Source organism: Sphaerodactylus townsendi, linkage group LG07, assembly GCF_021028975.2.
Source record: "Sphaerodactylus townsendi isolate TG3544 linkage group LG07, MPM_Stown_v2.3, whole genome shotgun sequence".
NCBI lineage: Eukaryota > Metazoa > Chordata > Lepidosauria > Squamata > Sphaerodactylidae > Sphaerodactylus > Sphaerodactylus townsendi.
The window spans coordinates 48,415,094-48,438,185 of NC_059431.1; the positions used below are offsets into that span (position 1 = coordinate 48,415,094).

At 44.8% G+C, this 23,092-nt stretch overlaps 1 protein-coding gene across 5 annotated transcripts in view; it reads left to right on the top strand.

Moving 5' to 3' along the window:
- Positions 1-2,188: 2,188 nt before the first annotated feature.
- Positions 2,189-23,092, top strand: part of RGMB (repulsive guidance molecule BMP co-receptor b) — a 36,066-nt gene continuing 15,162 nt past the window's right edge. The window contains exons 1-4 of one of the 5 annotated variants that reach the window (XM_048503722.1): positions 2,189-2,319; positions 4,065-4,155; positions 9,200-9,423; positions 18,415-18,923. In XM_048503722.1, coding sequence (XP_048359679.1) covers positions 4,151-4,155; positions 9,200-9,423; positions 18,415-18,923 — 738 coding nt within the window. In that variant the 5' untranslated portion in view covers positions 2,189-2,319; positions 4,065-4,150. Of the gene's footprint in view, positions 2,320-2,351; positions 2,915-3,765; positions 4,156-8,370; positions 8,861-9,199; positions 9,424-18,414; positions 18,924-23,092 lie in introns of those variants that run through there. The other 4 variants (XM_048503720.1, XM_048503724.1, XM_048503723.1 and 1 more) reach the window with 4 other exon arrangements.

Consider the following 23,092-nt stretch of genomic DNA (forward strand, 5'->3'; position numbering starts at 1 on the left):
TACACCAGGAGGACCGCCATCCTCTCCACGGCCAACCACTCTAGGCCGACACACTCCATGCCGGCAATCTCTGGGATGGGGGCCGCCCTGAAGGGAATGGAATCACGGATGAACATCGCCACACCTCCCCCCCGGCCCTGTGTTCTTTTGAGAAAGGTTCAGTAAAAATAATCCAGATGGTTCAAGTAAGTAAGCCAATTAAGAAAGTTGGGCAAGTAACGATATAGGAATACCATGGACACAAGATTTCTTTTATTTTGATAAATGTACCCTGCTTTTCTCTCCTGTAGGGAACAGCTAACATCATTTTCTCCACCAACCCCTTCCCCATTCTATCCTCACAACAATGCTGTGAAATATGTTGATGATTATTTGAACTTGGGTCCCAAATTGTAGTCCAATACTGCAACCACTAGAGCTTTCCAGTGCAGGTTAAGTTTTCCATTCAGGCAGTAATGAAGTGCAAATGGAAAGGCAGAAGAAAGAAATGAACAGCACACTGAACATATTGCAAAAAATGACTTGTACAGCTTTTATTCCATATGAAATCTGGGAAATTAATTAATACCTACCTTTCTCAGGCCCCCTCTAGCTAATCAGAAAACCCTGAAATGCCTTGTACAGTGAAGGAATTATAGATCAGTTCACCTAGAGGACAACGGATAAGTTAATATTTGTGTGTTGCTTTTCAGTCACAGCTTCTCAGAATTACTAAGGCAGGAAATGGGGTGTGTAAGTGTGTGTTTCTTAGAAACCAATGTTAAATTACCAACAAGAGAAAATTATGAACTGCAGCTGCAGTGGAGAGTAGGGAGATAATTTAAGTTCCTGGAATCTCCTTATTACTTTGGCATCTGAAGAGCACTGTTCTTTTCTTCCCAACTGCTTCAAATAGACCTACCCTTATTTCCATCCCACCCTTCTCAAACAGAAAATCCACGCTCAGAGGATGTGAAAAGAAGGAAGTGTTGTGGACCTTTTGCTAGGAAACCTGAAGGAAGCAGTTGTGATCACTCACTTATAAAACATTTATCAAATGCAGTTCTCTGAACATACCTTGGCTCCTCGTGACTAAATAAAGTCACCTCGTGACTAAATAAAGTCACCAAGTAATTTTTAATGTCTAGGTTGCATTTGTGGCCAGAAGTGTCTTTTTGTCCACTGGGTTGAACTTGATCCACCAGCTACACCTTGGGAAAGGTGGGGAGCTGCCTCTATGCCTCAGTAAACCTTCGTTTGCAAAGTACTCTGTGTGCACCAGGGGTGACCTTTGAAAACCATGTGTGGATTTCAACTGTTTTAAATATGGCAGCTCACCCATTCAACGGGGGCTGGCGATAAGGAGCTTGAGAGGGCCCTGTGAAATAGCTGCTAGGCAAATAGGCATGACGGTGGAAGGACCCACCGCATGCCTTGAAAGCTCATTTTGAGAGCTTCCAGTCACATATGAGGCGAGTTGGTGCCGAGCATGACTGCCTCTTTATTCACAAACATGCCTCCGGATGCCTAACGGAAGGGCTGGGGCTGAACATGGAGCGCTGCGTGCAGAAGGTCCCGGGTTCAATATGGGAGCTTTCCAGGCTCTCGGGTAGCAGGTGGGACCAAAGACCTGTCGAAAAACCGAGCTGCCAATTCCCAGCTGTGTCGGCCCGGTGGCTGAGAGGTGCGTGGCTGTCCGAATGGAGGGACACCAGTGGGTTGCCCACGGCTCGGGAAGGGATTCATTGTGCCTCCAAATATAAAACTAAGCGAAGGGAAAGCGCCGCTTTGGGTGGAGACCCCTGGTTTCGCTTTGATTTCGTGCTTCTCCCGGCGGACAGGACCCACGTGGGAGCCAGCGCTGGGTGCAATTTCGAGCGCCCATTCGTTTGCAAAGCCACCGCGAGCAAAGTCCTCGCCCGTCTTTCCGCAGAACATCCGGCGCCTGCCTGCCTGCCTGCCTCCGACGGTCTTTTTCGGGATCGCGGCCCCTTCCAGAGGAAGATTAGTTGCCAGGGAGGCGGCAGCAGCGCAGAATGAGAGGCTTTGCCCGCGAACAAAGGGACGGGGTGGGAGAAGCGCTTCAAGGGTCAGCCGGCTCGGCACAGAAACTCGGGCGGGACAAGCAGCCAGCCGGGCCAGCGCCGCACCTGTCGGCTGCGCGCGGGTTTGTGGGGTCCAAACCGGAGCGACTCCGTTGCCCTTTGCGCACTCAGAGATGGAGGCAGGGCGGGGAGGGGGAGAGAGATGTTGTCGTAGGCAGGCGGAGAAAACCCTCGAAGTCTAGATGACTGAGGCAGGGACCAGAAGGGATGGTCAGCGCACCGTCCAGATGTGCAGGTACATGCCCGCGGGTTGTATAGGGGGAGGAGAGAGCGACTAGGGCGGTAGCCGGCCGCCCCCCCCCCCCACGTGTGCCTCGTTGACTTGCGGAGAGCCCGGCCCGCTATGAGTGCAGGGCCCCCCTCCCTGTTCCCCCTCCCTCAGGCTCCCGGAGCGGTGGGCGGACGGGCGCTGCCTGCCTGGGCCGTGGCGGCTGCGGCTCCAGCTGGGCCAACGTCAGCGATGGTGGCGGTGAGTGGGTGGCTTTTGTCGCGGGAGTGGCGGGAGGAGGCGGCGGCGGCCGCGGGATTGCTGCGTTCTCCGCCCGGCTTCGCAGCAACCGATCAGTCTCCAGCCCTTGGAGATCCGGGCAATCCCTGGCGGCGGGAAGTCGCCTCGGGCCGCAAAGCCAACACCTGGAGCCGGAGCGCGGGCGGGAAACGAGCGGGAGCCGGGCTCGGCTCGCGGTTGCAGCTCTTCCGCCCGGGCTGGCTGCCGCTTGGAGTCGGTGGTGGGTTCCTGGCCGGACCTTAACGGCGTAGCACGTGGGAAACCTGTAACAGCTGCCGTGCCAGAGAAAAGTCCCACTGAACACAATGTGGCTTGATCCCCGGTAAGCTCCTCCTGAGGATCACGATCACGGGGGCGGGGGGGGGGATTCCTCTTGGGCCCGAGGCACAAACAGAGGCGAGTTTTCCGAGCACGAACACGTTGCATCAGTTGCTTGTTCGGGCCCGCTCGTTCCTGACTGGGCGGCTTGCTGGGCTCTGGCAGGCAGCAACTCAGGGGCGGAAGGGATCTCCGCAGTTAGGAATGGCAGTTTCGCTCCGGGTTGGGCAAACGCTGTGTCCCTATAGTGCAAACTTAGTGAATCTTTCCTGGGAAGTAAGCACCATGGGTAACGTGGGACTTACTTCTGAGTAGACCCGTTTAGGATTGCTCCCTCAAGCTCAAACGCTGACCTTGGAAGTAGGTCTGGTGGCTGGCGATCTGCCGCGAATTGTGCTGAAGACGGCCGTCCCTGGAGGGAAGGGGGAAGGCGCCGGGCCGCTGGTTTGCACCCAGCCTAGGTTCGGCGCGTCCACGAGGCTGCCTAAAGTTGCAAAGCCACATTTCCTTGGTGGGCAGAAGTGTTGTGGACTCTTCTCTTGCAGCTAAAGGAAACGACGCCGGCTCTCAGGAGCAGGGAGACCGTGTGCACGAAGCCTGGCTCTCGGTCCGAAGTTCCCTTTCCGGGGTTCCCGGAGCTAGGGACAGTCCGCAACCGCCTGGGGGTCTCCTGCCACAAGTTCGGTGGCTGGTTGCCCTTGTTCCGTGGCAGAGCAGCTCAGCTGCCGGTTGGCAAGCCGCCCGCGCCCTCTTGACAGCCATAAATACCCTCCCACTTGCCAGCGGGTTGGGGTTTTTTTTAAACAGAACAAAAAGGAGGCGAAACGTGGGACCGGCCCGGCAGAGTGCTTAAAGCTCACCGGCTCGTAAGAGGTTAACTTTGCTTCGCAGGGACGAGCACGCCGCTTTCCTTAGATAAATGGGCAGGAAGCGAATCGCTTCCCCTGCTCTGGCCAGCGGCTCTCAAATGCTTTTTGCACCTGCTACTCGGCATTTTACAATCCCTCGCCACAATCCCCAAGATCGCCTCGCCTCCTTCCCGGCAGGCTAGGTTAAACCCCCCCGCCCCTTCCGTGGCCCCAGAAGAGGACAGTGAGGCAGCTTTGGAGGTAGTTTGCGTGCTTTTAATTCTTCCTCCCATTGCTGCTGATCAGGTGCTGAGTCGCCAAGCGCCCCGTCGTCCCCTACCATGCAGGGCTGAGCAGCCTCAAGATCCGGCTCGGTGCCAGAAGGGTTAAAGATGATGTAAGTACCAAAGTATTTCGAGGCCGATTTATCAAGCGCTGTTTGTGCCCAAGCTTCGAGGAAGGGCGGGGGAACAAAACAATGGCGGGAGCGAGAAAGGGCGGTGCGCCGAAGGGAAGCCCCGGGTTCGAGTCCCGCAAATGGCACGGTCCGCCAGCGCCTGCACAGATCCGGCTAATCGACTTCGAGGATGTGCGCGTTGGCAAGGCAAACGGAAATAATAGCAACCGAGAGGGCTCCCAGAACCCCACAGCTTGTTTTAAACCAGCAGTCCTTCCTTATAAAAGATCCCTTTCACTCCCCCCTTCCTTTTGCATGATGCCTTTGTCAAAAGTACCTACCCAGATCTGACTCCCACTGAGTTCAACCGGGTTGCCCCCAAGTTAGAGAGCAGAGAGGGAGACGTTGGCTTTTAAAAACTAGCTTGTATCTTTGGAGGCTTCTCCCACTTGACACTCTCACTGCTATTAATGGCACCTATTCCTTGCTTAAGCAGGTTGCAAGCTTCTGATCCTTACCACGTTTTACATAGAAGTTGCTGGTTAACTGAAAGGAAGGGGAATTTCTTCCGAATAAAGGAGTACATGACCTTGATGCTTTTGGCAAGTGACTTCAAGCCAAAGAGATTAGTTAGCTTGAAATAACAAGATGTAACTCCTTGGCTGTTTCTGATTGTTTATTGTTCATTCAGGTTAGGAGTTAAGTCTTTAGAATGTGTACAAGTCAAGGTGTGAATTTCATCTTAAAGCTCTTATTGTCTTGTTTTCTCAACCTTAAGGAAATATACAGTTCAAGTTTAAACATAACACTGCCTAGTGAGTTAGCAACCATGCTGTCAGGGGGACAAATATTTCCATGAAAAATCCCTGGATTCTAGTTCCATGTATACTATGGCACTGTTGACTAATCTGTCAAAACACAAAAGGGTCTTTGGCCTCCTTTAGCTGTGTGGTTTTGCTGACCCCTTTACAAGCTCACGAATCCATGGTGGAATCCATGGTCGTATGTCAGCATTTTAAAAAATAAGATCACAGTCTTCAGTCACAATAGATAGGAAAATTGATTGGAAATAATGGTGTGCTTGTGAAGGGTTGATGTTACATGATCTATGGTTGCTATGTTAAAGCAAACTGTTGAAAAAGCAAAATCAGCCTCTTATGGGTACTGACTGTGGTAAAATATGCAAATGGAAAGATCAGAAAGCTGAGGCCTCCCTCCCCCATCTTTACAGCCAAACAATAAAACACCTTGGATGAAATGTAGCTTCTTTTAATGAAAGCTGTAACATTTCACGACTTGAATGTTTATAGTAACTCAAGAATGCCCTCTGCAGTGGGAGGGCTGTCATGGAACAGCAGAGAGCACTCCCAGCTCCTCACACTGGCCTGCTGTGGATGTTGCCCTCAATAGCTGTTTCATATGAAACATCTAGGAAAGGGCTGAGTATTGGAAACTGGCATTTGTAAAGATGAAAAATTAGAAGTTCTTTCAGTATTTTCTTGCTGCTACAGAATTCCCTGTCTGTAACATGGATGTGTGAAATTCAGCAGGATAACTGTGGTGGTTTTTTTTGGAAGGGGGGGGGATTCTGTCAACTCACAGCTGACTTCATAGGGTTTTTCAGGGCAAGAGAGGTTGGGAGGTGGCTTGCCATTGCCTGCCTCTGTGTCATGACCCTGGTGTTCTTTGGAGGCTGCCCATCCAAAAATTAACCAGAGCTGACTCTGCTTAGTTTCTGAGATCTGAGGAGATGAGGCTAGCCTGGTGCTATTCAGGTCAGTGGACCAGAATAACTGGGTATCCTTAAATCAGGGCTGCTAAATCTGAAGGGCTGAGAGAGTCCTGCTGAAGAATATATCTATTTTTAACTTTGGTGCATTTCTCATACTAATTTGAACTTTTCATTTTAATCCAGCAAAACAAAAAGTTAAGAAAAGATGTATCTGCTAAGGGAAAGATGCCTGCTAACTGACAAAATAACTCCATGATCATACTGTAGAGTTAAGTAATTCAGGGCAGGTAAAGATCTAGTACAACTCTTTATTGTATTGTAAATGCAGGAAATGGATGAAGACTTGAGTGGTTTATAGCTCTGAGACCAAAGTGGATCCACTTGAGATAGCATTAATTTGTAGTACAGAATTACACCCTCTATGTCCAACCGACTTGGATGGACTTAGGACTACACGGTTAGTTCTGGGGAAGTTGGTGGAATTTCTAATTAAGTCTGTCTGGAAATGGACAATAAACTAATTGAAATTTGGTAGTTGGATCTAGTTTGTGAATACTATGACTACCTATTCAATTACAAACAATTTAGAGCTGGTTCACATGTGCCTGTACAAGCTTGACTCTTGGCTGAAGATACAATGACTTCACTGAGAACCTTTCGTAAATGTAGGACCCATGATCCTCAGCATAGCCGTCTTTCTAAAAAAAAGCAAACCTGTTGCTTTTCACTAGCAGAAAAGTTGATTGGATCCAACCCACTGGGTTCATCCACATATCCAATTCTTCTCTCGATGCTGCCATCAAAGTGATGAATGTGTATAAGTGAGTCAGCCCTTATTCTAGAAGTAAACAGCCCAAATTAGTACGTATTACACGAGCATCAGGTACTCTTCAGGTCAGCAGGATCACAGAACTGCTCCTAATTACAACTGCTCTATTAATTCCTAGATTGTCTACACCAATGTGTCCCCAAGGACATTTACACATAAAAGGAAGGCTGTTACCACCTTTCCCATCCATGTCTAAAATAAGTGAAACTTTTCCTGGTGTGAATTTGTATGGGTCTGGCTGAAGTTTAACACTTGCTGCAAGGGCCAGTAAGAATAGGATAACCCCTTGGATGGACAAGACTTGCTGTGAACTGACCTCAGTCTGAGGCCTGTGTATGGTTACAGTACAAACTCAAAGAAAAAACACTTTAAGCTACTAAACAAGTCTCCTTGACCATCTTTACAAATAATGTCACTAGGATTAGCATACCAGACAGGGCTATTTTGTGTCTTTAAATTCTGTGGGACTCTTGAAATTGGTTTATGTGTACTGGGCTAAATCCAACTTTTAGATCGCTGCCATTTAATATTTTTTATAATGAAGCATAAATCACTACCCAGGCATCAAATTAATAGACAAATACTAAGTTTGATATCATTTTGAGTGAAGCCTTTTTCTTTTTGATAGTCTGAGAAATACCAGTTTCAGATGACTGGTGTTTAGTCAACATATCTTGACAGGGGGAGCAGGGGTGGAGGGAGAGACTGTTGAGAAACCAGCTGTGTAAAAACCTCTTCAGTTTTCATATTCTCAAGTCACCTGGTGCTAATTGCCACACTAACATTTTTCGCAAACATCAGATTGATAGTTTGGGAAGAAGGGGGTTAATACAGCCTCTTGCCTGATGCCCCCAAGGAGAGAGTCCCTTGTGGGAGCTGACCAACAGGAAAGTGTATTGAAGTGTTAAAACAATTCACAAAGATTAGAATCCACTTTACACTCACAGATAAGGAAATTGGACGCTGTTAGCCTTCCTGTCGGGAGGCTGTGGGCATTTCCCCCTTCTGCAGATTCATGGCTGGTCTCTCTGAAAGTCATTTAGTTAGTACACTGATGGCTGGCCAGGTACAGGTTCACCCAGTACTGGTTAATAGCCTTCAGACCTCTGTCTTGTGGTGACAACTCTTTACCACAGCTTGGTTAATCCTTGAGTAATTTCAACCTGCTTTACAGGGCAATCTCAAAAACATTTTCCTGGCAGTAAGTTCCATTGAATAGACCTGTTCAGGCTTGCGCCGCCCCCTAGTTTACTCACTCTCACTTCCAGATACATTCCACTGAGCGGAGAGCAGCTTGCTTCCACGGAACTATGCTCGGCAGTAGACCGGCGGGGACTACCCCCCCCCCCCCCCGATTACAGTGCAGATCCGCTTATAGTAAGAGTTAATACGAATTGCAAATGCCAGATTTTAAGAACACGCGCTTTCTCTGACATCAGGAAGTGTGTAACTCGCCGAATGTAGTTGTCCTAATCATTGGCCTCATTCCTATAAACAGGCTGCAACAAGAGTTGCCAGTTATTTTGACTAATTAGCAACGGGGCGTTTAGGGCAGTATCGTTAAACGATGGGCTTTCCTTGAAGGGAGTCTAATAAATAGTACTTTGTAATTAATTTGGCGGTAGCGAGTTCCGGGAAATTAGTTTGGAAGCAGAGCGCAGGCCAGGCTCCTTGGGCTGAATCCTGCCCAACGGCTCTCTCGCCGCAGCCAATCACACCTCCAGGCAACATTCGGATTTGGAACGTGAAACTTGGCCGCCGTTCCAAATCAGACTTCTCGGCTGGGCCGTGGCGGGAATACGATTGGCCGCTTTGCCGGAGAGAACCGATTTGAATCACATGACTTCAGAACCACAGCTTTGATTACACCGAAGTGAGCGTTCGTTTGCCAAAGCGCTCGTGTGGAGTTTGTGGGCTGGAGGAAAGAGACGCGTCAGTGGGTTATGGGAGGAGAAGTCTTAGCAGCGTAGGAGTGGGCAGGAAAGGAATCAAGCACAGGGAAATCTTGCTGGTCCTCTCTCGGTGTGTGTGCGTGTATGTTTGCTTAAACCCCCTCCCCCTTACCTTTACACAATCAGCCCTTGCAAGCTGTAAACACCTCCTTGCAAATCGACTCCAGAAACTGGCGGAGGGGGAGGGAGGAGGTAAGTTCTGGCCTCCTATGAGGGCTGCCTTTGTCTTGTTGGACAGGCTCGCTGAGCCAATGGGTGTGTGACGGGAGGAGTGTCGGACTCCGGGAAGGAGGCCGGGGGAGGGGGGAGGTTGCGAGAGCTCGCAGCGTGTGCGGAGCCGAGATTGCTTCCAGTGTGGGGGGTGGCGGTCCGCCCTGCGGTGAAGGCTGTTGCGAGGCCGGCGGAGGGACTGGAAGCGCCTCCGGCCAATCTGCTGCTCCCGTCGCTCACTCGCTTTGTGTTTCTTTCCCCTTTTCCTCCATGGCGCTGCTGCTTTCGCTCGCTTCCGCGCCTGTGTGGGATTGACTGCAGGAGGAAGAAGAGGAAGCGCGGAGGCCCGGTTGCCTGCCCGTGCAGCAGCCCTGCCGCCGCCGCCGCCCCATCGCTGAAGTCCCGACGAGCTGCATGGACGGGCATGGGGAAAGCGGCCCCTTTCTGCGCCGCCGCCAGGGCTGAGCAAGAGCGGCGCCGCCGTCGCCCTCACCCGCTACCTGCCCTCATCGTCTTCTTCAGCCTCGGGCTGCTACTTCACGCAGGTACCACGGTCGACCCCGATCTGGGCCGCTTTCCAGCGGGAAGAGAGTGGGAGGGATGGCCCGACGGGTCGGACACGCGTCCTCCTGGGAGACTCCCTGGGGCTGCCTTAACCCCCCCCCCCCCGGCTGACATTCTTGGGAACAAGGCGAGAGGGCTTAAGGCCATGTGTATATGGTCGCCTTGGTGGGTGGGGAATCTGTTCTTCCATTGTGTCTCTGGTGGCCCCAGGCGACCCTCGAGGTCCATTTCTTCTTTCTATGGGCCGCTTGTTTGCAAACTGGGCAGTGTTGGAACCTTCCCTCCTTCCTTCCCCTCAAGGAAGCCCAGCCACGTTCCTCCCTGTAGCAGCACGGCGTAGAAGGGCGCGGAGTCTGCCCCGCTGCGGTGCCTGGGCGAGTTTGATTGGCACGGCTCCGCTCCCTCCTTGCCCGGCTGTTTACTAAGTGAGCGCCGAGATCAGGTTTCTCCTCCCGCCGCCTCCTCCTCCTTCGCTGGGCAGGAAGGGAGCCCGGCCCCTTGCAATCTGCAGCTGGCGGTGGAGGATCTTGGGAGGGGAAGGCGAGGCCAACTCCGGGGAAAGTCGCTTGCTTTTCTTCGCAAGCGGGATTGTAACTTGTTGGCGTAGTTGGAATTCGTGTGATTTTTCTCCCAGAGAGTAGAATCCTTCAGAAACAAACAAGGTGACAAGCCTCACCAAGCCCAGGCTTGTCACCTTGTTTGTTTCTGCAGGATTCTGTTCTCTGTCAGCTGCAAGCAATTCATTTATGATGTAGTGTTGTTTCTTTTGGCCATTGTTAGCTCCAGCTCTGAAAGGGTCTGCGGCCTTCTTCTCTTCCCTTCCCGATGAAATTTTGCACGGAACTCGCAAGCTAGGCAAACTGTTCAATAAAAATCCGTCTTCTTAACACATGGGTTGGAGCCTTTCAGAGGCTAACAACAAGGTGTGTTGATAGAGCAAAGAGAGAGCTAGAATTCTGCTATCAAAGCAAACCTTCTGTCAAGGGGCTTGAGATATTTCTATGTGAAGCAATAATTTCTGAATATTACATGCCCTGATGTTAGGAATGTTGTATAGAAGTAAGAGTTGCCAGTTATTTTCCTCCCTCACATGACTTACCAGTTTTTGAGATTTGTTCATGGTATAAGCAGATGTTCTGCAGATAAAAAACATTTTGTAGATCTTCATTCTTTGGAAAAAAATTATGTCTATCAAGCAGTTGTTTCCAGACAGAAGAGCGACGCGAGGAAAAAGTGTTAGGTTATGGATGTGTTGTAATTGCTTGGGATTTTCTCTCCAATGCATCTGATGAAGTGACCTCTAACTCCTGGATACATATGCTGGTCTTTAAGTTGCTGCTGGACCCCTGTTATAATATTTTTGTAGCAGAGTATTAGGGCTACCCTGCAAATCACTGATGTACATTGAAAGGGTTTGGTTAACCTCTCCTTCTGTCTTGCACGGGTGTAAAGGCAGAGGTTTTCAGATTTGTCAGGAACTGGGGAACCTTTTGGGACAAGGCAGACCTGTACAAAAGGGACAGGCTTCATCTTAACCAAAGAGGAACCAGGCTGCTGGCGCTCAACATTAAAAAGGTGGCAGAACAGCTTTTAAACTGAGCCCTGGGGGAAAGCCAACAGGAGCTGAGGTGACTTCGGTTCGGAATACAGAGTCCATGGGGATGCAGACAGAGAGGGAGGTTTTTCTAAACCAGCCAATTACAAGCAAGGAACATAGCAATGTGCACGTGACAAGGGATAGTATCTACAAAAGACTTGAGGGTAAAGCACATAAATCCCAGGTTAAGGACAGAGACAGGGTATACAGGTGTCTCTATGCTAATAGTAGAAGCCTTTGACCTAAAATGGGGGAGCTGGAGTACAGAGCTTTGAAGGAGGACTTTGATATAGTGGGCATTACGGAGACATGGTAGAATGAGGAGAACCAGTGGGATGCTGTTATACCAGGCTACAGGCTCTATAGGAAGGATAGGACAGGTGTAAACAGGCATGTGGATAAGGGGGAACCAGTGGACATTGTCTGCTTGGATTTCCAAAAGGCTTTTGACAAAGTTCCTCACCAGAGACTGTTGAGAAAACTCAGTAATGAAGGAATAAGAGGGGAAGTCCTCCTATGGATTAAAAACTGGTTGAGAAACAGGAATCAAAAAGTGGGTATAAATGGGAAATTCTCACAATGGAGAGATGTAGGGAGTGGTGTCCCCCAAGGATCTGTTTTGGGACCAGTGCTCTTTAACCTATTCATAAATGACCTGGAAGTAGGGGTGGGTAGCATGGTGGCCAAGTTTGCAGATGATACCAAATTATGTAGTGTGGTGAGAACCACAAAGGATTGCGAAGAGCTCCAAGCGGACCTTGATAAATTAGGTGAGTGGGCTAAGAAGTGGCAAATGCAGTTCAATGTAGCAAAATGTAAAGTGATGCACATAAGGGCAAAATATCCAAACTTCATATACACACTACAGGGGTCAGTGCTATCAGTCACAGACCAGGAAAGGGATTTGGGTATCTTAGTTGATAGTTCCATGGGAATGTCAACTCAATGTATGGCAGCTGTGAAAAAGGCAAACTCTATGCTGGGGATAATTAGGAAAGGAATTGAGAATAAAACTGCAAAGATTGTCATGCCCTTATATAAAGCACACGTAGCTTAATCACATCTCTGAGTACTGTGTTCAGTCTCTGGTCACACATCTCAAAAAAGGATATTGAAGAGATAGAAAAAAGTGCAGAGAAGGCAAACAAGGGTGATTGAGGGACTGGATACCTTCGTTATGAGGAGAGGCTGCAGCATTTGGGACTCTTTAGTTTGGAGAGGAGGCGTCTGAGGGGGGATATGATTGAAGTCTACAAAATTATGCATGGGGTAGAAAATGTTGACAGAGAGAAATTTTTCTCTCTTTCTCACAGTACTAGAACCAGGGGGCATACACTGAAAATGCTGGGGGGAAGAATTAGGACTAATAAAAGGAAACACTTCTTCACGCTAAATATGTGATTGGTGTTTGGAATATGCTGCCACAGGAGGTGGTGATGGCCACTAACCTGGATAGCTTTAAAAGGGGCTTGGACAGATTTATGGAGGAGAAGTCGATTTATGGCTACCAATCTTGATCCTCTTTGATCTGAGATTGCAAATGCTTTAACAGTCCAGGTGCTCGGGAGCAACAGCCGCAGAAGGCCATTGCTTTCACATCCTGCATGTGAGCTCCCAAAGGCACCTGGTGGGCCACTGCGAGCAGCAGAGAGCTGGACTAGATGGACTCTGGTCTGATCCAGCTGGCTTGTTCTTATGTTCTTATGTAAAGATTGGAGTCAATTACATATCAAGGCATGTGTTATGAAACTTTAGCTTTGATTATCTAATTCTGTCTCACAGTCTTAAAATATTAAAAATAATCAGTTTGGCGAAGATCTTGTAAGACTGCTCAAAATACATGAAGGTTACTTGCAGTTCACAAACAGGCGTTGATTATTCTAGTTTGAACCAACAGCTTAAGTGCAATGATTTGGTTAATAATTAGGAAGGTACTAATTTGTTGCAGGAAAAGCCTAGAGGTTCTTATGAAATTTTAAAAGTATTTATTGTGGTGTAAGTTTTTATACACTAATGCCCGTGTCATCAGATGTGTGATGTGTCATCAGTTGGAGAGATAAGCAACAGGGTTAAAAGTTGTATAGTTGTATAGACTGTAGCATCTCTAGGCATTTCTTGCCAAGGCTTCCTTTTGTTAACTTTTAGCAGCTTAACTATTTGGAATTAAAATTCAACCTTTCACAGAGAACATATCCTCTCCCCTCCCACTGGAGAGGCTGATGTACAACATGTTAGCCTTGTTTTAATTGTAAAAAAGGGTGATACATCACCTTCTGTCCCAGTCCAATTTAAGGATAAAATTTGGTTGACTTCTAGTATGTGGGTTTTGATTTTTTTTTTAAAAAAACCTTGTGATCCTTAGAGAAGTAATCCCCCTAATTGAAGATGAACCCACTCTTTGCTTGGTTTTATGTGCAGTAAAATGCATGAGGTTTGCTGTATTGCCAGAAGGGGGTTGGTAGTACTGACAAGTCAGTTATTGTTTGAAAAAGTAGTTGTACAGGAAGTTCTGTTAGAGCTTTGTTAACCACCAAAAAACTAAAATGTAGGTACCTCTGTGCATTTGCCCATTCAAGTCAGAAGGGCTTGCACAAAAGTCATTCTCCCAATTGAAATGAGTCCTGTACCATTTTGCAAGGTTATAGAAGTGAACAGTTTTTTATTTGTGAAGGGTGTAAAAACGATGTCTTGTTCATCTGCATAATGGTGAAAAAACAGCTAGCAAATATTTAATGCATAAATCCAGTGATTTCAATATAAAATTAAAGTGTTTGGCACTGTTACAGGCCAGACTAGCTATTACAACAACTTCACTTCACATTTTTGCTAATCAAGAGTAACTGTAGCTTAGATAAACCCTTAAATATGCTCTTAAATATGATTTCAACTTTAAGCCAAACCATTGTGATGATGGTGGTGTTCATTTCTGGGTAGGATTCAGACTTGCCTGAAGTGGTTCTGGTTCTGACCAATACAGGATCAGTAGATGGTTCAGCACCTCTGAACAGACTGATTCAGTTCTGATTCACATAGGAGCATTTAAATGTTTATGAAGCTGATTTGCTTATATAAGAAAGTGTTCTTCCTTACCTCAATATTATACATTCCTGTCTACTGATATCACCAACATCAATAGATGTATCTGCAAATTAAAAAGGAGCTCCTGCTTTCCTTGTTCACAAACAATAACTCTCCTCTTTGCCATTGGATGACCTTGTTTGTGGCTTTCTGCTTCCGTATTGTGGATGTTTGTATGCTGTTGTGCTTTGCAGTGCCTGGGATCCTGCAAGTCTAAAGGCAGCAAATGCAACCTGGCTTTGATTTAAGTGCTTGTAATGTAACTGGAGCACTGGTAATGTTCAATTCCAAACTGCTACCTTGAAATTCATGCAAAATACATCAATGCTGCGAACTTCTAAAAGACATTTAAAAACTGTTTTGGTAATTCGTATTAATGTATTTAAATATTTCTTTACTTCATTTACATCATGATGTGATGACACTCTATCTTTCAGTAAGGATGCAGTGCACTGTCTTTAAATACTGCAGTGGGAACCCAAAGCAGCTTATAATATTCTCCACTCTTCTGTTTTATCACAACCCTGTGAGGTAGGCTAAGTTGAATTGTGTGGTTGACCCATGGTCACCCAGCAAACTTCCATGGCAGAGTGGGGATTCCAGCCTTGATCTTGGAGATTTAGCCTGAAGCTCTAACCAAGGACGGTATGTGCAAGATCATCAAGGCTAGGAATATCTAAAAAATATTTAGAAGTGACTTTTGATTTTTTTTGTCAGTTCTTACTAGGAACACAACAAGACATTAATACAACTTATATCATTTTCCTGATGTGGTTGTCACAGTCTCTTCCTGAAATGGGGTGATTTGTTGTAGCATATTGCAGGGGATTCAGTTGAGTGTTTTTTCTCCTCCCTTGCAGATGGCTATCCATATGTTTTATTATACCTGCACTGCTTATTCTATCACTTGTGCAGTTTTAAAACTCTGGTCTTTCATCACCAGGTAAAAATTTTATACGAATATGAGTCTTTGGAAAGCTAGCTAAGTTGCAATCAGTGATTTTGTTTCTGTTTGAATTTATGTTTACGCTAACTGTGTTAAATTATGAGAAACACTCCTGAACAACATAAGCTTGTATATATAATTATTTATTAAATCTTAATCTTAGACTGGGGAAAGCCAAACCAGAGTTTATATCTCATTGATATCAGTTACTAAAGATTTGGAATTGGGTTCTGAGGGGAGAACCAATTCTGTCCTTTCAGCTTTGTGATTGTGTTCCAATATTGCAATCTCAGGTACACTTCTTGGAAGCAAGTTCCAATGTAGGTCATACTTTCAAATACATATAGGATGGCCTTTTAGTATATGTCCCCCGTCCCCCCCCCCACCCGCTTCGTTGTTAGAAACCTAGAAATGTACTGAGCAATAATGGGCAACTTGCTGTGTAAAAGAACAAGGCCAGATTATTTTTGTTTATCAACCCATATTTTTTTCCTAAGAATAATTCCCTAAAAGTAAAAGGAACTTCACTGTGTTTATGGTCTCTGTAATGAGTGACTGACAATGTCTGGGGTCAGTTTATGCATTCTAGTAGAAGTATCTGATAATTCTGATAATCTTTTTTGAACATTGCCAGCACCATCATCCTGGTACTCTTATTGCCACTGTTTTTATTCCCCTGTGCATTTTTGTGTTGAATCTGTTTGAAAGATGCCATTGCTTTCCGGTGTCCATGGAAACTAGTTAATTAGATGGGGAAAATGATTGCAAGTGGGAGGGAGGATTGGAGCAAAGGTTGTATTTGAAATGGTATGGCATGTGTGCTCAGTTTACCTCAAACACAGATGCCTACTCATTGGTTTACATCTGGTTAAAAAATGAACACTTCTGTTGAGAAGCATGGCTCCCATGTGAAGTTGTTAGACTGCCTATTAATTTAACATAGCCATTATGTTATCTAGTAAAAATAGTTCTGTCTGGCAAGAGTGGAGTTCCTAGAACAAAATGTAAAATTTCCAATAACCATTTTGAAGGAGAGCATTCCAACTAGATACTGTGCTGTGTGCCCTCTCTCACATCTCACTTTATCAGCCATGTTCACTGCAGGGGCAGGAGCAAAGGACTGTTAAATGTGAAGGAAACACACTTGCCCAAATCTCTTGACATGAATGGACTTTGTGTAAAATAGAAGCTTGGTTGGACTCTGTATGTTTAGGCAAAAGTGTTCTGTTACTTTATTTCTAGTCACATTTACTTCAGGCTGTGGAAAAACTGAGGTATTTTACAACCACTGATTGAACCCAGCCAGTCATGCTGTTGTATGAATCTAGTAGAGGCTGTGGTTTTATGTGAACTGATTTGTAAATCTACCACCTGTGTTTCATGGGCCTGTTTTCCCCTCAGGCTACAAGGCATAGTTTCAATATGCAGTTTCTGTACTTAACAAATATTAAGTAATTATGGCAGTAGGATGGGGTGAAATCTCATCTTCTGGTTTCAGCAAGGAAGGAAAGCAAGCCGTGTATCCATCCCTGCAGTTTCCTGTCCTGAAAAAGTGTGTGTGAACTTTTTTTTCTCCTTTCACTTTGAGATTTGCAGATTGTTTCCTCTGTATCAGGAGGATCATTGAGAGTTTATTTTAAGCTGCCTTTTCGAAAGGGGTCATGGTGGCTGACAACCCTAAACAATACCAGTAATCATGTTCAGAACTGCTCAGGACTCAGTGATATACCACAGTCTTAAAATGCACAGTATCGTCTTGCAGGTCCACTTCAGAATTAAGCAGAAAGGTGTTTGGCATGCTGTTCTATAGTACAGGAGCAGGAGCCCCCAAAGCCCAGTTTGTTCCACCTCACAGTGCTCAATTATGAGGGAGGAACAATGCAAGGACTGTTAGGTGAACCTAAGTTGGCTCATACTGAAAACCTGGTGAACACAATCCTTTAAATGTCCGTTTTCTTTCCTTTTTAAAGTAGCCTAATTGATTTGCAGTGAGGCTTAGAAGAATGGAGCTTAAATATGAAGGCCCCAAGTAAAGGGGGTGCGTCGTTTAAGGCTCTCTTTGCTTCTCCTGTGATGGCTGTCATTCCACTCTCCTTTTCCTTCTGCCTTACTCCCTGTATGCAGTTTCCATGCCTTTCCCTAGCTTATTATTTTGTCACCCGTTCTTTACAAAATGCCAGATGGCTTATAAATGTGAGATTTGCAAGTAAAACAAAGCTGCTAGCAGTGGAATCTTAAGCAGAATGACACCTTTCTAAATCTGTTAACTTTGATGGGTTTAGAAGGGTGTGACTGACTATTGGTTATACTGTAATTTCCCTTCCCACCAATTCACAGATGCACAAACAAGACCTTCCCAGCATTAGGACTGTGTAAACATGTGTATGCTATGTGACAGCCTGTATGACAGCCTGTCATGTCCTCTAGATCTTTCAAATAAAGTAGACTCAATTATGAATGAAATTACTTTAATTAATAGAGAATCAGTAGAGATGTATACTGGAAAAGGATTATTGTCCAGTTTGAATTCAAGCAGGAAGATCCCAACGGAAATTACAGCAGCCCCTTCCCCCAGGCCCAATTAGCCAGCAACAGTTTCTCCCAAGCAGGTACAGATGTGCACCTCCCCCCTAGACCAGATATCCGTTTTCTCAGAAGATCCTGTGGGAAGGTCATTTCAAAGCAGGGATGTCAGACAAGCAGCAGAGATAGGAAAATGAAGGCAAGCAAGCTGAAAACAGACAGAACATCAGAGCAATCCCAGATGCCACATCCCCTGCTCCTACCTGGAGGTTTAAGGCAATACCAAACATACAGGTCTTGACACCACTCCCTCCATCACTCTTAAAAAATACAGATTTTTTTAAACACCCAAGATTCTTGGTATAACAAAATAATGTGTTTTTATCGGTTGGGGTGGGGAGCACACAGACTAAACACAGATCTGTTTGAACTTTTAAGTGGAACAGTTTTTGTGTCACATACCTAATATGTTCTGAAAATACTGATTTTAAAAAAAATTGCATTAGAGGCTTTAAAATATTTATAAGCCATCTTTGGTTACAGTATTAAAAATGCTTGCTGAAAAATGTTATGATAGTGCAGCCTTAGTTGTGAGCAAATAGACCCAGGATTGAATAATTAGTTGTCTTAAGTCGTAGCTTGGTTAGATGGCTTGTTGATCATGAACCTCATCTTGAGAATGCCTTTGTTGGAAGGAAACTGACTTCAATCAATGTGTGTCTAGCAATCTGAGGCCATATTTGGTTAACTTTAAAATTGTGGGCTCTTGAAAACCTGAGAGAAGTTCATTATGTCAACTGACGTTTCTTCTTTTGTTTTTGTGCTTAGGGGATTGCCAGCCGCAAACACCATGTCGAATCCAGAAATGCACCACGGACTTTGTATCACTAACTGCTCACCTAAACTCTGCCACTGATGGCTTTGATTTGGAATTCTGCAAAGCACTGCGTGCGTATTCTGCTTGCACCTACCGCAATTCCAAAGCTTGCCGTGGAAACCTGGTCTACCATTCTGCTGTGCTGGGAATCAATGATCTCATGAGTCAGAGGAACTGTTCAAAGGATGGGCCAACATCCTCTACGAATCCTGAGGTTACCCATGACCCTTGTAATTACAATGGCCGCCTGGGAGCCAGAGAACATCGAGGAGGAGAACAAACACCCCCAACTTACCTTTTCTGTGGCTTGTTTGGAGATCCACATCTGCGGACATTTAGGGATCACTTTCAGACATGTAAAGTGGAAGGGGCGTGGCCTCTCATAGACAACAACTACTTGTCAGTACAGGTGACAAATGTGCCAGTTGTCCCAGGATCCAGTGCTACTGCAACCAATAAGGTACTTAAATCACACACACCCCATTCAGAAATGTGTATATAATTTCAAAGTGCAGAAATGTTGTATATAGGAAACCCTTTACCACAAGAATGGTAAATCAAGCATAATTCAAAGTAGACAGTTTTTGCAAATAATGAGCTTCACTGACCATCCTCAAATGGTATCTTGTTGCTTTCAAAGATCTGTTCCAGAAAGCTGTATTCTCCAAACAAAGCAGTTCTGTTGCTTCACTAGACACATTGCTGGTACTGAAGTGTTTTTCTGTTTCTAGATAATGGTTTTCATTGTTGATATGAAGAGAACGTGGGCATACCCATGACTATTTGACCCCCCCCCCCCGGTGGTCATTGTGTCCAAGTCAGTCTGGTGGTGTGACACTAGGGGGTAGGAGTGGCAAAAGCATGCCTGGGAGGGATAGAATGGCAACAGCAAGCACACAGCTCCTGGCTAGTGGGTAGTTACTTTCTGGATTTGATCTCCACAAAGGAAGGAAACAGATTTGGGGAAGACTTACAAAAATTGCTGGAGGGGCTGGACCTGGGCTAGGAGATAAAGATAGACATGAAACTTTGGAAAAACAAGAGGTAGGTTGCAAAGGATAAGTGCTGTAAAAAGGACCGAAGTGAAATGCTGTTAGCTTTCCTGAGATTTGGGTGAAGGAGAAACTGAACAGAAATATGGACTGGTTGCTTGGAAGAAAGAGGATCCTGAGCAGTATAATTCTGTCTCAGTACAAAAGTTTCTGAGAGAAGACCTTCCTGTAAAATGTGAGTGCCAAGCATTTAGAAGAAAAATATTATTAGATATTTTGGTTCTAGGGACTCCCTTCCTCAGCACCTAATATCAATATTCTACTTAATTTGAGTCTACTATTTTTAGAAAATTGTATTCTGAGGGTCCAAAATCTGGGTTTTAGATTTTTGTTTAAAAACAAACCCCAACACATCTTGATGCCTATGGTAATCCTGGGGCCTGTCAAATGTTTTAAAATATCTTCAGTTCCATATTAAAAGTGGCATATAAATCCTGCGTATAAAAAAAAGAGAACTTAAATACCAGGAATATTTTATTGACAAGATTCTTTATAGCATTTTAAGTCTACAGTCTTTCTGCAATAATAAGAATAGGCGTTGCCACCTCACTGGTTAAAAAAATGATTTTTTTTGTCTTTGAGCTCTAAATTATTGCCAAAAAGCAAGAGGTTAAAGAGCAAGAAAATTCTAAACTGAGCAACTGTAGAACATATTTTTCTGAACTGGACAAATTACTAGATCTCAAACTCTGGGACAACTTTGTGCTGTATATATCTGAAATTCTAACCTGTACGATTTTCTAACTGCTGTCCCATGTTATTGGCCATGCCTTGGGGAGCAGCCAAGACTTCTGCATTTTTAATAGCATTCTGCATATCTGAAATGTACAGTTTAGTTTATGAAGTTTTGCCAGGTAGGCAAAGCTTGCTAATGAGTGTTTGCTCTGGTATGGCTATTACATAATGTTTTGAAGTAGCTTTTTTAGGCCATCTCAGTCTGCCTATCCTACTTCCTCCAACTTATCAGGACGTAGTGTGTATGCTGCAGGTATAATTGGAGCTGTGGATTTGTGTCAAACATTTTAAAAGGCACTGTTCCTTGTCATAAAGCTATTTTTGTATGTTTCTGTTTGACATTTTTGACCAGTCACCAAACAATGTCAGGCAATATTTGTGTTGTTTTCTGACACTTGTTTTCTTAGTGAATGAATACAAAGGTTGAAATGACTGACTTGCTTGAGACTAAATGGGATGCCTAATGAGTAAGTTTTGCTTGTGTGGAGTTGCATTTCTTCCTCACTAAAGCCACAAACCTGGGGGAAGAGTGCTGTGATCCACACCCTTCCTCTTAACAGCAAGGAAGAGAAAAATCCTATCTTCCATGTTAAGATCTGATTGATCTGAACTGTCTGTATCCACAGGGATGTTTAAATGGGCAGAAGCAACTAATGGTCTGTGTGTAGAGAGGCTTTCACAAGAGGATAACTGAAAAGAGCTTTCTTGGCACTGCAGATTGTCCTGGAAGCTTTGCAGGCCTTGAGGTTTTACTTCCATTGCCAGGCAGTTAAGCTTTTATCAGTACACTTTGTGGGAATTCAGACAATATCCCTGCTGTCATGGAAGCTGGGCAAAAAGTGTTATTTGAAGCCTTTTTAATTAAAAAAAATTGCGTAGAATTAAAATCAAACATAAATCATTGTCAAGTTTGCATATATCTGTATCATTCAGTTTTACAACATCTTACATTCTAATCATAATTTTAAGGCTCAATAAATTAAGACAGGCTCAGTTGTTTTTTCTTAACCATATAGTCCTTATAAACTCTAATTATACAGGTCATTTGTTTGTATAACAAGTCCTCAGTATAATCCCCCAAAAGCTTCCTGTCTTCCAAATTCTGTGTAGGGTCTACTGTGTGCCAAGGATGTTAGTTTTATCACAGTTGAGTATTCTGTTAACTTGTTCATCTGCTCCAGAAGGTCTGGGTGGTGATCAGCTTTTCCTCTTGTTGCAAATACAATTCTAGCTCCTGTCACATTATATTTAAACAAGTCATTCTACATTTTTGGTATATTATTTGGCGAGATGTTTATTTTTATACTTTGTGCAGCTTTTCATAGATAAGACTCCCTCTTTTGAGGAAGCTTTGAAGTCAGCTTTGCGATTGCAAGTTCAGGGTTCCTTAATTGTTGTAGCTGTGTTGGTCTTGCTAAAGACCCCCAACAACCAGTGAAAATACTTTTGTGCTTGAGTCTTCAGAGTGCTGTGCAGAACCTTCCAAGTGACACACTTGTTGTGCGTGCTTGTTTGTAAACAAAGGAAATTTAGTAGAGTGCTTCTTTTGATCTGAGAGAATGGATCTTGGTGAACCAGAACTTGTATAGTGGTTAGTGTCAAACTAGCATTTGGGGTCCCGTGTTCAGATTTCCTACTTTGCCATAAAGCTTGCATCCAAACTTTACAGAGTTGCTGTGAGGACAAAATAAGAACAGGAAAATGGTGGATTCTGTTCTGAGACCCTTGGAGGAAGGGTGAGATCAAAATGTACACAGTCACTCATTTTGGTTGCAGGTGCTGAGTTGCAGGGCTCTTACTGGAGTTACTTTCATGATTGTAATGTGTTAAAATACCTAACCTTCTGCATATTCCCAAGAAAGATGATTATACTTAATTGTCTGAAGGAATATTTGCAGTATTATATGCTAAACGAATCATATTTTCTGCATTTGCATGGTCTGCGACTTCAGTTGAAATTATGGAAACAGTAGATTTTGTTTCTGTATCAGCGGAGAATCTGACCATTAAATGAAGGAGAGATACTCTACCTCAATTATTAGTTTTTTAAAAAAATATGCGACAAGAGGGGCAGTGGTAGAACTAAATACAGTGACCATTTAGGGAACTCATCTGCACCCATATTTATTGATATTTAAACGGTTCATTCAGGTTATTTCAGTAACAGACAGTGACCACTGAGTGAGACTCCTGTTTCACTGATAGAATTTTTGCTATATTTTAGCAAGTTCTTGGTTACACTGATAGAATAATTGCTTTATTGAAATCTCCATGTGTTTGTGTTCTTCACATCATTGGAACACAACTTTATAACTCTAGGGGAAGGGTGGCCAACCTATGGCGCTCCACCAGATATTAATGGACTACAATTCCCATCAGCCCCTGCTAGCATGGCGATTGGCCATGCTGGCAGGGGCTGATGGGAATTATAGTCCATGAACATCTGAAGCATCATAGGTTGGCCACCCCCACTCTAGGGGAATGAACTTACTAAGTTTCCATTTATGGTGCTCTGAATAAGGATGGTTTTTACTTCGGTTCAATTTGTGTTCAATCCAAATGTAAGGTTGGATGGAAGGGAACATCATCCTGGTGAGTGTGTCACCTGACCAAATGGGGTCTGGACCTCACTGTGGGATGAGTGTTTGTGCCTTTCTGTTACAGACTAGAATATCTTCCTTGACCATAAAATAGTTGCTGAATTGCCAGTTACCACATTTGGATAGCTGTACACATTTTTGGAGGGTTCACGGTTCTACAAGTGTGGTATCTGACATCTATTTCTGTTTGTTCCTGAAATACCATCTTACTAAAATATGCAGTTTTCCTTGGGGGTTTTGGT